Consider the following 18,516-nt stretch of genomic DNA (forward strand, 5'->3'; position numbering starts at 1 on the left):
CAAGACCTAGAATTGTAGATTCAATCTCTGCATCATTTCAGCTTACGTTTTTATGCAACTTAAAGTCCAAATCCTTTTTTTTTTTTTCTCTCTTTTAAACACAGAATCTTGGAGGAAAGGATCAACGATTTAATACAGATTTTTACATTTTAATTTACACAATTTTCACTTACTTTCTTCTTCTCTTATTAAAAACATCATTATTTACGTTTCTCCTACTTAACACATAATAAACTTAACTATATTGTCTCTTTTGGCAAAGAAAGCATAAAGCAGCAGAGAAAGTACATGCAAATATACTGCACAAATAGCAGTTATCCTACAGATGATTAAGTTTTGCATCAAATCAAATATGCATTTTTCAGAAGTATATTTTAGACAAAGATGTACACATAAGAAAAGATGAATTTCAAATACTGATTAGCAACACAAGAAAGTGTTGAAACAGTTTTGACTCTGATGTATGAAAAACACCACTCACAGAACAAACAAGATTTCACATACAATCTTTAATATGAAGAGTTCTTTAAATGACATAGTTATGAACAGAATGAAACAACAGGATCTTAATTTCTTCCTACAACTTCAGAAGAAGAGCTTTTCAAGAAGAGTAAGTAACTTTCAGCATTTCCTCAATTTCATTAGAATGTGTGAAAGAACAATTTTTCAGAAACTTAAGAACAAAAGGTACACCAAAAAGAAGAATTCTGTAATTTACTATGTGATAGCTAGAAATTAGACAAAAACATTACTACTTAAAAAAAGAAAATCAGAACAGCTCAAGAACTTCACAACAGGAATTGCACCTCTGCTCTCACTTCGTTACATAAAACTTAAGAAAAAAAGCTTTTACGTAAAGGCTACCCATGGCTACAAACAGTCTATTGCTTTAAGCTGTTGCACAGAATAGAGTAATGGGATCCTAGAAGATTAAACTAATAGGAAAAAAAAAAAAAAAGCAAAACAACAACAAAAAACACTGTCCCAGCAGCTTTTGATAAGAGTAGTTAAAACGTCTTTTCTCCCTTCAGCAAAATACAGCGAAAAAGCTGAACTGTGTTTGTATCCAAGTATTACTTGTTTGTTTTCCAGAACAACTGAGCCTGTATAGAGTGCATTGGACTAAATTCTTAGGGGCAGGGGCTGTTCTTGGTCTGTGTATTTACAATGAAGGCTAACTGAGGCCAGACCGTAACTAGGATGTCTGGGTAATAAGTAATAATGGGTCAGTGGTGTGCAGACAGTAAATACAAACAGGCAAGATGCTGCCACGTTCACATACCTCTTGTACGGAGCGAGCTGCTGGCTTGTCTTGATGATTGGCCAGTATTAAAAACGGCAAAGTACATAACTGTGGGTGCTGGAGAGCTGAATGCAGTTCATTCCTAGCAGTTTCTAGGTCATCTTCAGAGGAGGCACTGTCTAATACAAATATTACCCCTTGGGATCCTTGGTAGTAACGACTCCAGTATTTCCTGATATTGTCAGCCCCTTTCAAGACAATAATAAGAGCTAATTAAAATAAATACAATTAAACAGTCTTAACACTTATAAGCAAAAATAACCCTTCTACTTAGAACAATCAAAGCAATCTACTAAATTTTCTCTCATAAATATACATTAAAAAAAGCAACCATAAATCCGGGATACATGTACACAAACACAAACATAGAAACTAACATCATTTAAATAAGGAAAGAATGTGACTCAAGGCATTGAAAGTTTCTGCTCCATAAACAATTACTGGCAGAACTACTACACTTTCAATGTTGGCTGGGCTAATCCCATACTTTCTCACTGAAATATACTGATAATAACAAGTAAACAGGACATCCTTTGCCCATTTTTCTTTTCGTTAGCCATGTAGCTTAACCTGTGGCTCCCGTCATGTCAGCTGTTCATTATTAAGTATGGTAAGGTCTTTCAGTTCACCCCCAAACCATCAAATACTTCATAATCAGTGAAAAAAGGTATTAGGAAAACCTTCTAAAGTTGCAATTACACATTTAATGAGGAAAATGGTGATACAGTAGTGAGTTGAACAGGGAATGAGGAGATAGGGTGACAATTTGCAAAGGTATTAATTTCAACTACTTTTACTATCTCAGCCACATGACAGATTCTGGAAGAACCCAACACTAGACATGTGACTGACTGTACAGGCTTATGTGCCACAGTAAATTTTAGGACACAGTTCAGTGGCACTCAGCCAACTCAACAGAAGCCAAGCAATAAGGTTATCTATAAAGCTTTTGTCTCCCCTGGAGAGCAGCATATGTTGTAACACTGAGGTAGGAAAAAAAAATTATTTGACAGCTGTCAAACTATCTAAACAACAATTTGGACATAGGCTATTCTTTGAATGTCTGAATCTGGCACTACACTCATGGGGACTACCATTAAAAAGTGAACAGCAACAGCAATACCGTAGGAGAAAACTTGACACGTCTGCAAGACAGTGATTTGAAAAAATGTGCTGATTTTTTTTTTTATATATACATACACTTTACATACAATATTCTTACTTTGAGATAGGGAAAAGTGAGTTTTAACGTAGACATGCATACCAAGTTCTGATAATAAGAAAGCTCCGTTTTTCGATGGAACAGAACACCTGACTACAAAGTTTTTGACCAACATGTCAAAATGAGAATTTAATGTGATATAATAATAATAATATAATAATGCAATAAAATGGGAATTTAATGCAATACAATTACTATAACTTTGCTACGACACTTAAAATATTAAGTTAATTTGTGCATTGTACAACTGAAAAGAGACACTAAAAACAGGTGAAGAAATCAAAATTTAAGAAGAAATTCACACCGTTACACTTTACGCATCCATGAGTATTCAAATCTCACTCCATGGAGTTACTCCCTTCACAGTACTGATGACAATGGAACCTGAAGCACTCAGTCTGTCTTGCACCCAGCACAATCTAGGTGGCTAATGAACTTTGTGAATTCACACTTTTTCCTATAGAGAATACTGGATTCAAATCTGAACGCTGTTTTTCTGCAAAAGACCTAAAGGATTGGTTACTTGACAGTCATAGGACTTAGTCAAGACCTTGCTTAATTTCTTTACTAATTTAACCAGTCTCGTGAAGTAATAATGCACAAATAGGACATGTATTTCTTTCATTTTATTGTCAAGTTCAGAAGACCAACATTACTTACACAGGAGAGGGATTGCATTGGAAGTTAATTGTATGTTTCCTTACCACTGTAATATTTATCAATTGTATTTGTAGAGAAATGAAAGAATTTCATAGCACCTATTATATACACCAGTCCTTCCAAATAACTCACTGTATCAGAACCAAGGAGAACTAGCAGACACAGGAGTTTTCAGCCTGAGAGACTCTACTTAACACAGCAATGCACAGCAGTGTCAGCCACAGCCATGAGTATTACATTACTTAAAAAAATAAATAAATGATCATTTTCAGTGAACTAAAAGGCCAACACCATGACCAGTTATTTGAAGGTGTTTTTTGTGTTTTTGTTTGTTTGTTTTTTGTTGTCCTAGTAATATAACAACTCTCACCTACCCTAAGATTCAGCCAGCTTCTTTTCTACCACATGTTGCTGCCAAACCCGGAGTTTTATCTTAATAAGAATACTGACTATTTCTAAGGAAATAAACCTCTGTGCTTCATTCATGGCAGTCTGATGCTACCTTTATTTCTCTCCTTTTCAGTGCTTGTAAGAGAACAGAACATAGCATCACAGAAGAACTTTACTGAAAAGCACTTGAAGGTGTCAAAATTGTTAGCTGTCAAACTTGCAGCAAGTCTGCATTGATAGCACAAATGCCACACAGCCTTTGCATCAAGATAGTCTATCTAGCCTGTGCGTGAAAGCTTACATTAAACTCAAGTTTATGAAAAACATCTCTCTCTTCTCTGCCTTCCATGCTTCCCCACTGAGAAGTCAGGCCTTCAGTATTTTCCCTATTAGCTAACACAGGTGCTGTCTCCAGCTTTGAAATTCCAGCTATGCTGATATTTAAAACTGTTAGAACAACATTTAGGTTACAAGCACTTGCACACTTTAAAAACACCATATAGACACTTATCTGTGAAGAGGCAGTTCGATCTCCTTAAGCTTCTCCTTAGGTATGTTATACTGCCATCTTAAAATAAAATGTGGAATTTAAAATAAAAATCTCCTGCTCTAGTCAGAGGAAAGGATGAAAAGAAAACACGTGCCCTACAATATACTCTAACATTTATTAAGCCTTAAGTCTAAAGCTTTAATATTCTGAAATAGGTGACACACCACAGTAAACTGGACTTTATAGACGACAATTGTTTTCAGCCTTCCTTCTCCCCCCCCTCCCTTTTTTCCCCTCTAAACACACAGAAAGTCCTCTAGAGTAAGGAAAGAATGGCTGGCAACTAGAAAAGCATCCACCAGTTTCCTCTCTACCCACTATGCCATGTCTACTCTCCATCCACCTCTGCTGAAGACTCTACAGCAGCTGGGATCACAGATGAAACAACACAACTCCTCAGACTGAAGACTGCTACCAGTGCCCAGCGTGTCTCAGATGTACCCTCATCTTAACTGGAAGTCACACCTTCAGCTACAGCACAGATAATCTGTTATGGAAAGCTCTTTATGTATCTCTCTCTCTGGCACTTGACACCAGCAGGCATATAAAGAATGCAGTAAGTCTACCACAGCTGTCTTATTTCTGTCTGTCTAGCCCTTCTGCTGACTGGCTCACAAAACTTTGAATCAGCTTTAGCCTTTCAAAGCTTTTCTGGCTAGAATCGAAAACTCAAAACCTTTTTTTTTTTTTTTTTTTTTTGGTGTGTGTGTGTGGGGAAACGAGGTAAAGGGGTGGGTGGGCATTGTTCATAAAATGTAGGTGTAGTTTATTATGATAAACTAGGATGCTATCTGTACGCCACCCATTGATTCAGCCTGAAGAAAACAGAAGATGGTTTGCTTAAAACAAACAAACAAAAAAGAAATATCTACTTTTCACAAAAATCCTACTCAATTAAAAACAGCCCCTACTCTGCAGAAAGTGAAACTAGAAAACGAGTGGTGGTTTTTTTTTGCTTATCCTATTGTAGATAGGCAAGCAGCGCTTACATGACTCCTATTTGCTTTGAGTTAAATGGTAAATGTCTATTCACACTGTAAAAAGCTAATTTTAGAACAATATTTTCCCAGAACAGTGGAAAGATCACTACTGCTCAATCCTTGTCTGAATTACCTCAGGACTCAACTTAACAAAGTCAGCAAACAGGTGTAAATGATCTCTTATCTATGAAATGAGGAAACTATGTGAAAGAGCTTAGGCACCATTTGAACAGAAGGCTTGTGCATGATTGATAGCAAACAGATCCATCTTTAATGCTTTCAGAAGCTGAACATCTCTGTGCAACTCACAGCTTGGACAGCTCATCAGGGTCATCTAAAAATGTCATCTGCTAAGATGTTCTGTAAACTGTTAGATGCAGATATGTCGCAGATGGCATTACATACACTCCATGACCAGATTTTGTAGAGGTGTCAACTGCCTTTTAGTCAAATACAGTAATGAGATTTTATTGCTTTGTTTTAGTATGTCCCTGTGAGGATTACTTAGGCTGGCATTTACTTGTGGGATCAGTTTTCTGATGACTAAATAGTTGAAATTTAGCTGCTCTACCAGCCTGTGTTGTTAAAATAGCGTTCAGTCTTCCCCCCTTTCTCCACAGAAGAAAGGAAGGTGGCTTGCCTATACCTATTTAAAAATTAAATGCTAATTAACAGGTCATCATAATCTCCTTCTACTTCATCTTTTTCTTTACTATCTGACGGCTATTGCCATCTTCTCCAGGTGTTTACATTTTCCATTCAACTTGTTTTGCATGACACTATGACTACCCCTCCTACTCGCTCTCACTCTTTACTTCCAAATTAGGACAAAATACGCATGCTTTGTTTAACCAATCCTGTTTAAAAGTTATTGGTTCTCGAGCTCTCACCTACACAATTCATTCAGCTAGTTTAAGGGTGTGAATTTATTACTTTTCATGAAGCTTAAGGAGAAACAGCAGTGGGGAGGACAGTTCTCTTATCCTGGGCTTGCTCAACTGCATGGAACTTCAAGCATCCCTGATACTAAGCACTCCACTTTTGCTAACTGGTTAATATGTTTTGTCTTAAATAGAATTTAAAAGATGATTACACAACATGTTGATTATCTATGCACATGCAAAAGGCCTTTACGTAGCTTACAAAAACCTAACACAAATACGTGACAATATGTACTAAGGCACATAAAACAGAGAAAGTTAATAAATTAACTTTAATATAATAAACGCTAACATTTTGTTAGCGTTTTTAGAATCAGTAAGAATAAAAAGAGCTATTCTCATCCAAAAATCATTAATTTAAATTTGACCAGGTTTAAAGAGGCTTACTGAAAAAAAAAAAAAAAAAAAAAAAAAAAAAACACCCACAACTGTAAATTATTAGGTGGCCTCCAGTTTGGGCCTATAATCTTGACATAGGCCTAAGTATCCACATCATGACAACTGCCCTGATTTTATATTCTGCTCTGACAGCATTACAGCACTGAATGATTGAATAAATATACTGAATAAATGGTGGATGCAGGTTCTGGATCTCAAGGCTGGAAAGAAACTTCTTAGAGCCAAAAAAACAAAAACAAAAACAAACAAAAAAAACACTTCATAGTGCCTTTGCACCTTCATTATCTGTCTTGAGAATAAACCTCAGCATTCAGTATCCCAAATTTCTTTTATTAAAACAGTGTTAGAAATTTCCAAACAATACATTAGCATGCTTTACTTTTCCATTCTTTCCCCGCTCTTCCTTATGTTCATCAAACACAGTTTTATTCATAATTTTCACCAGAGATTACTGCACCATAGCAGTAAATCATCAAACCTATAATTTGTTTTTACACCATTACTCAGTTAAGTTGTGTAATTCAGAGAGATGTTTCAAGTTACCATAGTAAGAGTGCCTTCTGAAAGAACATGGTTTGGGGCACACCACATCTTCACAGTAATTCAAACTATAGACAGTATTTTATGGACAACGTTTTTGGAAGAAAGTGGTACTTTAATTTCACAAAAAGCAGGAAGGAATTGTGGTGTATCAAAATAAAAATAATAAAAAATAGGAAGTTCAGCTTGGTCAGTAACTAAAGGAAGATTTCTTTTCAAATAATTCAAGCAAATAAAGGAAGAGTTCTTTTTCAAGTAATTCAAGCAGGCCTAAGTTTGATTTGAAAGCTATATATTCTTACTCGGAATCAAATGTTTATAAATTAAACATTTAATATTTACGGAATTGAATGAAAACACTGATTTCTGGTAGGGAGGCAGTCTAGCTTAACAAATAAAAATAATAAAAAAGCAAAAACAGGATTTTTGCTTTGTTTTAATATTCTAGCATCGTGTTCTTAAAAAAAAAAAAAAATATGCAAAAAGCACAGCAAACTTTGTTCCATGTCCCAAACCTTGAAGACTGATGAAGAAATAATCAAACCAGAACAGATGAAAGAAGACAACTGTTTTCTATGCGCTTTGCATGAAGTTTTACAATCCCTACAGAAATGAAGAAACAAAATCTGTCTTCATTAGCCGCTCCAGCAGTCAACCAGCACACTCAAAACTAGCACCATCTTCGACCTCAAGGAAGGATATTGGTTCAGCCAAACAAAAAGGATACTACACAGTCAGCATCTGTTTCACATAACTGCTTGGCTGCTGAATACAAGAACCTTAAACAGTATGACTTTTGCTCTTTATTTTCCTTAAATATTGGCTGTTACTACTTTGGTGTACAAACATATATGAAGCTTTCAATTTTCAGTCACCTAAGCCTAAAAGATAATTTTAAAATAGAGTATAAAAAATTAAAACTATATGGAATTTCATGCTTTGAATAGCATGCAAGAATGGACAGTGATTTTTAAAAACAGATGCCCCTGTCTTCCTCCACGTTTCCCTCCAGCTTTCCAAGATTAAATGCCTGGACTAGACCTTCAAACTAAAGGGAATTTAGATAACAATGCCTTAACAAATGAATAATTAAAAAAAACATAGGCTTATCTTTGATAACACCATAGGCAGAAACTACTACTTTTTACTTTCTTTTCAATCTTTCTCAACTTTATGTACTGTTGTGAAAAATGGATTTTAAATTCCAGCCCCAATGATTTATCATTTTTAAATCTAAAACAGCTAATATTTTGGTATGATGAGATTTAGACACTGTATCTTTTCATAATCAAAAGAATAAATGCTATACCTCCAAGTTCTTTTACATTCAAGATGGCATTCTGGAATGGCACTGCTTTTATGCTAAAACCTAAAAACAGAAAAGAGATTAAAATGCGATTTGTCAAAGAGGCCATTTGAAATCAATTCCATACATTTAGAAAAGACTACATTTTTCACCAAAAAAAACACAAAACAAAACATAGCGCAATATTTTGCATATGAAATTCTGTTTAAATATGATGTTTTTGCATCGTATTTAAACCCCAGTTGCAGGGTGCAGGGAGACAAATCAGCAAGAGCTAAGACATTTACAGAGATACAATTTACTAGCTGGCATACATTAAACACAGCACAAAATTTCCACCCAAGTCATCTACCATTTGGTAAGGAGATAGAATGAAATACATTTTTATACAATAATCTTTTAATGCAGCTGGAATTGAAGCTTAGATTTCAAATTGCCAATAACATGATGTGATTCTTGTACAATTTTTTAGGAAACGTGGAAGATAATGTGTTATTTAAATCACTTCGTCTTACGTTTAAACGTCACAGGTTTTAGTTACACTTAGAGCATTAATCCTGTCTATAAATATTATTAACAGAAAGATCCTTTTGCAGTGCTGAGTGGTATTTACTAAAGTGGTTTCAAGCACACTAGAAGTATCTGTGAATCTTCTATTAGCCTGTTATATGCTTAAATATATATATATAGTAATTGATGTTTTCTTCTACCTGGAAATTAAGACAGCCAAAAGAAAGGTAATTAGCAAGGCTTGCAGCAAACCATCACTGTACTACATCCTAAACTATAGATACATATGGACATGTACGTGTATATAAGAAAAACCACATCTATTCTTTCAGCATAAAATGTCCAGATAGACATTGAATTTATTTCCACTATCACAAGCAGTTTCATGATTACATACCTACAAACTAAGTTAACCAGTTTTCAAGAATGTGTGTCGCTCTGCGTTCATTAGCTATCATTTAACACACACACACAGAATTTGTTCTCCCAGATCAGACCAATAAGGTATTCCCGTACCCTAACTCCAACCCCAATCACTGTAAGGTGCAGAACAGGAAAGTGCAAGAAATTCTGAAAGGGATAATTTTGAAATGGCTTGTTGTCTTAAAATAATTCCTAAACTATTCCTAGAAAACTAAGAACTGGAATGGACATGAATGGACTTGATGAGAAAATCAAAAATACAGGGTATGGTTTGAAAACCAAATGGAGAAGCTGTCATGTATTTACTGATTCTCAGTCATATTTTCTAATCTAGCAAAGGTTACAAATAGATACATTTGTTATAAACTGAGCATCCTAGAGAGTTACCCTTTTGATTTGGATGCCACCCAGTTTTCTCTGGGGTCCATTTGCTTTGCTCAAAGTTGCCTAACTACACAGTAAGATTTTGATGCTACTATCTAGAAACATGTAAGAAACTTATTTTTTAAATGAGTTGTATTTATATTATTTCCTTTGATAGATTGATATTGCTGTTTACATTGCTGTTACTGTTTCTTTCAGGGTCCAAAGTGTTAAAGTTTATTTTGCACTAATTTCAGGTGAACTCCAAAGATAAAGAGAAAAAATGACAAATTGCTCAACAATTTCCTGCTAACCTTTTGAATTAGGCATTGACATCTTCTCCACGCAATGAGGTGTCAGATCATTTTAGCATTCCTAATTACACCACAATAATGGATTAATTATGCATTCTTGTACCTGTTTTACTTTGTTTACTTACTATTTTATTAAATAACCTTGTGTTCTTGTAATTCAAGCAAAGACACACTGAAAACCAGTTCATGTCCATGTAAGCTGTGCTTACAGCTTCAGTATAAAGCCATAAAACAAACTATACACACAAGTTACTCGCACAACACTCACTATCTGTTCCCCCTGCAATTCAACCTTAATAAACTGCTGTAGCCACACATCCAGATTTCTTCCATCTCTGCGGTCCTAATCTGTCTTCTTTTTGAACCTGGGAGGCAGGTATTCCTTTTATCCCTTTTTCTTATTCTACAAGGTTTTTTGTTTGTTTTATTTTGTCTTGGGCTTTTTTTTGTTTTTTTGCATATTTTTTTTCAATATTAAGTACTTCTGGTTCTTTTATATCAGCATGCATATTCAAATTTTTGCAGCTAAGAAGCCTTTTAGCTGTTGTTGTGCCTGTTTCTACACATCTTTTCAATACCACTCAAACTTTTTGTAAATAATCTGCTCTTACTACATAAGCAAGTTTCTTTGCTGATCTAAAAGGAAGGATTATCACCAGAAATAATTTCCATTATGTTAGTCTTTTGTATGCCAGCATATACCACAAAGAAGAACTGACCAATTATAAGAAATTAAGTATGATGTAATTTTCAGAGCTTCACTACCCCATGCTAATTTATATTATGTTCTCTATTCTGATTGTATAACAAGACTGCTCAAAAGCCAACACTAAAGAGAAGAAAGAAACCTTTTAATGTCTGTCTCCAGCAAACTGCTATTGTCTGTTTCATAAGGTTCTATTTTATTAGACCACAATGTCTGCTTTGACTTTTGACATATTCCAAATTGTATGCTTTCATGGATATTCCCCAATGTACAGCCGAACATGGAGAGTAAAGTTGGGTTAGCTTCAAAACAATACATTATTTATCTTCAAAAGCAAGATTAAACTGAAGTTCTCTACTGCCATTGCTGTGTGTTTCAGAAATTAACTTTTGGCAACACCAAAAGCACACACCATGGAATAAAGGCAGCATCCTACCTGTAGTAGACACTATATTCTCTGGGCTTTCACTGCAAAGCTGTGACAGAAGACTTGTCTTGCCGGAACCAGTGAGGCCTATGCAAACCAAGTCGTATTCAGGTCGTGGTGGTGGTGGTCCCTTGCAGCAAAGTGCTCTAAAACACTGCCAGGAATAAACACAAGAGGAAGAAATTACTTCTTTTTTTGCAAATATTTATTCAACAAGATTTTAAAATCAGATTTATAAGTTGAAAGGTGCTAGACAGAAGCAAAATATTAGTCTAACTTACTGTTTTGGCAAAATCAGCAGTTAATAGAGTGAGATCAGCTCAACTAAAATCTAGAACAGCTTTACAACAAAATTTAAATATACCTGTTAACTTTTCACCTAAACCTCATGGAGCTGGATTGAAGAAAGTGACTTGAATTTCTTGAATAGCATGAACAGTGCACATACAGTGAAATGTATGAGCTCTACTTTACTCTGCAGTCGGGTATTCATGAGTTTGCTTCCAGAAGGAAAACTGGTAGAAAACTCCTGTGCTAACTTAATGCAGTACCTGCTGTGAACATCAAAGCAGCTTCTGAACAGCTGCTGACCAGGCTTACCCTGTTGTCACAAGAAAGAATCAGAGAGCTTTGCTCCACTGATTTCCTTCCTGGGCTTGCTTTGTCATGTGCGTAGAAGGAGTAAAGTACTTGTCCTACCCAACAATTTCAGCTGTTAAAGAGTATAGCTTGCAAGAAATATATTTTGCTGGACATAGTTCTGGCCATAAAAATGCAGATCTCTCACTGTTCCCTGGAGAAGTGAATTAATCACAACAAAGAATATAAATCACTTACACAAAGCCTACTTTAGAGTTCTGCTCACGTCTCTTAAATAATATTGCCAAAATAGGCCAGACCCATCCAACAGGTCCCTTAAGCCCTTAGTAAGGCTCATTAGATCCTTCTTTATACATTATATGGAAAACTTTTACATAAAAAAACTAAAATCATACCATTGTGGGATAGCTAGCAATTCTGTATTTAAGGTGTAAGTCCAAGATACATCCTCTCCACCCCAAAATATGTAAGTACTTTTCCCCAATATCTGCTACCTTCACGTAAGAATACATCTGCTATAACAAGTACCAGAAAACGTGTCTGTGCAGCCATTCCTTCTCTCTCTCATGCCTTTTGTCTTTACATGGTCCTAGCTTTTGAACCTCCAGCAACAGATATCTGAGTCTCCACAACTATACCAAGAGTGCAGCTGATTACTAGATTTAATTCATTTTTACCATCTTAACCACAACTAATCACAGCACTGGGTAAATAAGCTCAGTCTTTACAAACACATTCTAGTACTTGTCTATGTGACTACCCATCCCCTTTCATTGATGACAACTGCAGGAAACAAGAAACTGAAGAGTAGTAAGACACTGCAGCAAATAGCAGGTTCTGGGACTATGAGCAGGCCATCTAAGGATAGCGTGATTATGAAAAGATAGTTCATTATGACTATGGAAGTTTTATTGGTTTCCTTCTGCATAGATGTTAAATTATTCTATTTACATGTATATTGTAGCCATACCAGCAGCACGATTGAGGCTTTTTTTTCAAGAGAATTCTTAATGTCCAATGTCTCACATTTTAATGGATACTTGTAATAATATATTTTAATTCTGTAAACTTGTTCTACAGTGTTCCTGCTCAAGCTCAATGAACAACTCTACCACCGAAAACATCACTATACAAACAGAGCGGTAACTGCAGTCCTGTTTTCTCAGCAGCTTAAAGTTACATGGCCCTAAACTAAACCAGGGATATCCAGTAGAGACTAAGCCTCCACGTTTACCACTTTGGCAGCTGCATCCAGCAGCTCCACAAGAACTGTGGAAGAGGAGAAAATTCAGTGGTCACAGAACAAGAAATAAAACTACATCCTATGTTCTATTTTTGGTTATGAACAGGAAGTGCATTCTGAGATATTTCATTAAGCGTGGACTAAAGCCGTGCTATTATTTAAGATGTCATATATTATACTTCAGTCAGAAATGCACGGTGTTGCAAGGAATGTGTGTAAGGTGTAAAGAAGCCATTCCCAAAACCCAAAGAACAAACATATAAACAATATTTAGAGTTGTTCAATCCACTATTAACTCTCAGTCACTTCCAAAACCAAGGTGCTCCATTTGAATAATCCAAAGGATGTAAGAGAAACGCGAATTAACAGTCTAACTGGTCTTCAGATACTCGTCATATAGGAACTGCAGTTCTCTTTCACAAATACGCAAACCTGGTATGTTCAACAACTATAGCTACTGGATGGGAGAAGAAACAAGAAAAGAGAGGTAAGAGTTAATTGTTTCTGGAGAAAAAAAAAAAAAAAAAAAAAAAAAAGGAAAGAGTGGATTTGAAAGTACTTAAAATAGAACAATACAGTATCTTGCAAAAATGTATGTGTTTAGCCAGTCTTGGAAAAAAGCATCTATTAACCCAGGAAACTGGGAGCAATTAGGTACTGCAGTCTGCAGGAAAATGTACAATATTCAGTCCCACTGTTACTTTCATTTTACTAGCGTGTGTCCACATGCTGCGCGCGCAAGTTTAATGATATGTAAGAGGTAAGGGTAGAAGTTAGCCAGTCTTCCTCTTGCTTAGGGATTTCTATCCCAACCGGATTATTCCAGTTTCAGGTCGATCAGCATTTGAGCTGACAATCCTAGACAGTGGCCCTTTAAAGCCCCACAGAGGTTTCTTCTGGGAAAAGCATTAAATATTGCATCTATAGCAGGGGTGGCCAAACCCTTCTGACATATGTGCCGCTCAGAGATTGAAGCTTTGGGCAGCGAACATTCCTGAATTACTACTCTCTCCAACACATTACACTGCCTCCGGTCATTGAGTCTGTCTTCGCCTACTCATTGTACTTCTCGTTTCACTCTCCATTTTGGGGTGAAATACTCTATTATTTCTGTTTTGTTCTGGACCCATCTCCTGTCTGTTTCTTTTGTTGCTGCTATTTAATAGGGACAAACAGAAGCAAGGGATTTCATGCTTAGTTGGTTAAACACACTCACAATCACACAAAAATACCCTAACTTAGTGCAACATATAGTGCTAACAAACCAAGCGTCCAGGGTTCTTGAAATCCAGAATTAAGGCTGTAAAGCTCAACCATTTTGCTCTGCTCCCCTCCTCCTCTTGCCTATATTTATGAATATAGCCTCTCTTCACTTTTTATTTTTCAATTAAGACATTGTTGAACAAATAGACTTTTAGTACCCAGCATGCATTTCTATCCAGAGGACTGGTTAATCATCTGAAGTTGCTGACAAAATACCAAGGAAAAAAAGAAAATGTAAAGCTTACACATATTAAGCTCCATAATTCTGATATTGTACAAGACCACATAAGAACAAACGAATCTCAAACCTTAAAGAGATAATATAAAAGATAGGGTGAAAAAAAGTAGACAACTACAATACTAAAGATAGGAAACAACTGGAGAAAGCAGCAGAGTAATTTTATGCAAATAATGAAACGTTCAAGGCACTTGAATGAAGTTATGCACAGCTAGGAGAGAGGAAAAGGAATATATAATAAACTACATTTAAACTGCATGAATACATACGTAGTTAACCAGTGCTAGGTTAAAGATTGGACTCAGTAATATTAGAGGCCTTTTTCAACCTAAATGATTCAATGATTCTATGAATGCCTTGGTGTTAAAACAGTACACTGGGATCTGTGCATTTGACTATGTCAGTTGCAGCTGTAGACACTTCAGTTTCCATACTGCTGCACAGGTGGTATTAACTACTGGGGGGAGAAAAATGATGGGAAGAGGAAAAAGCTACTTATTTTAAGGCACACAACCAGTGAAAATGTTTTTGTGTTTTTTAATCAACAGGATAAGGTCCATCTTCATCATGTACATCATTATGTGCAATGATGAGGGCAAAACTGACCAGGTCACTACTCATTTGTGGCTACCACCAGAAATTAATACTCACATAGCCACTGCCATCCAGAAGTGATCTTCAGCACAGACAAAAATATTGAAATTGTAATCAGTAGCCTTCTTTGATAGACCACAACCTGATTTAACAATCACCACTATGCTCAGGCTCCTCCATCATTATGGACTAATGATCCAAATCCAGCAGAGGGACCTCAGCTCAAAACCTACTGACAAAGTAGATCTTATTGTTTAACCTGCCTAATCTTCATGTGCACGTGGTAAGCTCACTGGCTGAAACCAAAGGAGAGTCCCTCTTCACGGCCTAAACACAATTTCAATTTTATATTGGCTTATTGCAACAGAAAGGCAGACAGGTATATGGCAATATAGACAAGGTAACATAAACCAGGACAAATTATCAAAAAAAGCAAGGCAATTTCATAGAACAAACATAGTCCTAGTAGCATCCTACATTACGGAAATGTTGCAGGACCATAAAATAGCAACAAACTGCTTGGAGGGGAAGCTCGACTTCTTCCCTCAGACCCATAAGAAAGAAATACATTTGGGTTCATTCACTGAAATTATTCAACATCCACTGTCCAACACTTCTCAGTATTTCAGAGGAACTACAGTCCTAGATTCTCAAAAAAAGCAACCACATTTCAGAACTCTTTCAATACCTATATGCTATATGTATACCTGCTGAACTAGACATAAGGCTTAAGTACCAAAACCATACAAATGATGTAGGTCTATTCTTCAAAATGTTTGACAACTCTGCTACCAGCAGAGGAAGCTTGTAGCAAATTAGGTCAAGAAAAATGAACTGGATGGCTTCTAACAAGCCAGATATGACAGTGCTATTCAGAGTACATCATTTCAAAGACTTCCTGGTCATGATGCAATCTTCCTTTGGGTGAAGATGATAAAATCGCAGTTGGTGGAATTCTGTCCAAAACATAGAACTTACTAATTTCTCAAGCAAATAAAGTCCTCACTAGTTTAAGGATAAAATAAAGGCTTCAAGTCAATTATTTTTGATGATCAAGATCCTCAATTCCACATTGCACAAGCATGAAGGACAGTATCTTTGCATTTGGGCAGAAGGTACAGGATCTTTCGCCCTTATCTTCCAGTGAGAGGGACTGCTCCAGGGTAAAGGCTTCATCTAGAAGTTCAGGGCTTTAGCTACAAGGAAAATTCTTTGAATGCAGTCAAGTTTGTGTGCTACAAAACATAATAATCCTGGGAAAAAAAGAAAAAAAAAACACAAAACAAACAACTGTAAGGCAATGGTAGTCCTTCTCCTTGAAACTATAAGCCAAAAGGAATCACTAAACCTCGTGCTCAAAATGGAAAATGTAACTTTCTGACCTTAAACTCCCAGGCACTTCCCCATAAATAACAGAAGAGTAGGAACAAAATTATGACCCTCCACTTCATTCACACTGTCCTCGAAGAAAGCACTGAGAAAAACAAGCATCAGGGTTCCGGATGTGCTTAGACATTCACTATAGAAGTATGATGTAAAAGCCTAACAAAATGAAACGCCATATGCACAGGTCATGCTGAGTCAACAGAAGAGCTGAACATAGGCACAGGTGCTACTCTGAACAGGAGACTTCATGGCAGTGACGGATCAAGCTCCAAGGGGGTTCTCAAACACTTCTAAGTTTCATCAAGTGTAGAGCTATTGCTCAATTTGTCTCCCTTCTGATGGTTTGCTTTCCATTTATTTCCCTGCACAAGAATAAGTCATATTTCAACCCTTCAGTCCATTCAAATCTAACAGCAAGAGACAAAGGTGAACAGAAGCCTTATGAACAAAAGTTTTTGCAAACAGTTTCACTACCTAAGAAAATATTGAAAAAGCCCTAAAAATCAATGCACAAAAGGCAGTAGCAACACCACAAAAATGGCCAAAGTTAAGGATGCAGCATTACCCGTCATTTCTAATTTTTAGCTAGTAAAGATACAAAATACATACAGACTCCCCCCCAACCCACTCCCCCACAAAAAATTAGCGTAGAACTAACAGGCTTGCTAAAAGCCATCTATTTCCAGGTTTCCAGCCAAAATAAATAAACAAACAAACAATAAAAAAAAGCTTTTCCATGTTTCATTTATGTTACAAGGTACGTTACAGAACTGTGTTTTCTTTTGTTCAGCAAAGCAGGCATTATTTGTGTTTCATACTGGATCACAAAATCCAGAAAAAAATAATATTGACCACCTGGTATTCTTTGATTTTTCTAATTAACACTGACTAAATGTCAACAGCACGCTGTTTTTCTTTCTTCGCCCAGAAAAATATTTGGTACCCAAGACCCTAGGCAGCCTTATTTTATATACACACACTACACATGGTATTATTTCTGTAATACTATAAGAAAGAATTTATGGTAATACTCCAATTCAAATCCCATTTCCAAATGGGTATAGGAACCTAAAAGAAACAAAAATTAGAGAAATACTTGCAAAAAAATTAAAACTTGCAATGTATTACTTATTTAAAAGGAAAAACAAACAAAGTAAATAAATAAATAAATAAATAAATAAATAAATAAATAAAAAACCTGCTGCTGCCCTAATTCAAACTGCAATAGGAGTCTCAGTCCTCATGGTAAAAGCTCCCTCATCATACCTGAAGTGAGATTTATGGGATCACACTGGGACTTATGCAGCAAGACAGTTTGAAGAAATTTCAACTATGGTAAAATAAACATAAATAAATTCATTTGAAATGTAGTTGGAAAAAGCAGAAAAGGAGATGGCCACGAAATGACCCAGGATGATAAGTGAGAAGTGTGCAGAAGTGTCTCAATGAAGACATAGGTGATACCATTTAATACATACCCAAGAAAAGTAACAAGATCTGAATTTTCATATACTGATTGTATTGAAAGAATACAATATTACTGAAATTTCAGTAACATTATAGAAATAGACAAATGCCAGAGATTTTTTTCTATCAAGCTTCAGCCCACACTTCCAGAATTGTTGGGCATCATAAGCATAATTAAAAATAAACAACTCACAGGTTGCGTGCGAGTCTCTGAGTGTATTATATATATATACATATATATATATACACACACAAACACACACACACATATATGTGTGTATATATATACACACACATACATATATTTAAAGAAGAAACCTCAAGAAATTCCAAGTGAGTTTTGAGGGAAAAAGAAAAAGTATTTCATGTTTACTTGAGGCAATGTTTCCTCTGAGATTTATCCCCAGGATATGTCTTGTTCTTTCTTATGAAAGAATTCAATACTAACGTTTGCCATCAAACTTGAAACCAAAGAGGACAAATCTCTAGAGACAAGAGACCAGACTATTTCCTCTGAAGTCCAGTCCTACTGAACATGTACATAGCTGTGTAGAAGGTCAAGTAAAAAGAGATTGTGGATACCTGTCAAAGAAAAACTGTACAGAACAAAATAGTAGAGAAGAACCCAAATATCCCATTGATAAAGAATACTAGAATTATTTGGGAAAGTACCAGAGAGCAAAATTAAACA

General features: G+C 35.9%; 1 protein-coding gene across 9 annotated transcripts in view; it reads right to left on the reverse strand.

Annotated features, from left to right (window-relative positions):
• Positions 1 to 18,516, reverse strand: part of ARL15 (ARF like GTPase 15) — a 216,288-nt gene that overhangs the window by 126,763 nt on the left and 71,009 nt on the right. For all 9 annotated transcript variants that reach the window (XR_014319323.1, XR_014319324.1, XM_082782863.1 and 6 more), the window contains 3 exons: positions 11,044 to 11,188; positions 8,295 to 8,354; positions 1,283 to 1,491 (listed from right to left, as the gene is read on the reverse strand). Coding sequence is in view for 7 of the 9 variants with exons in the window: in XM_082782863.1 (XP_082638989.1) it covers positions 1,283 to 1,491; positions 8,295 to 8,354; positions 11,044 to 11,188 (414 nt within the window). In the remaining 2 variants the exon portion in view is untranslated. The remainder of the gene's footprint in view (positions 1 to 1,282; positions 1,492 to 8,294; positions 8,355 to 11,043; positions 11,189 to 18,516) is intronic.

This window comes from Aythya marila (genome assembly GCF_965140915.1).
Source record: "Aythya marila genome assembly, chromosome: Z".
Lineage (NCBI taxonomy): Eukaryota > Metazoa > Chordata > Aves > Anseriformes > Anatidae > Aythya > Aythya marila.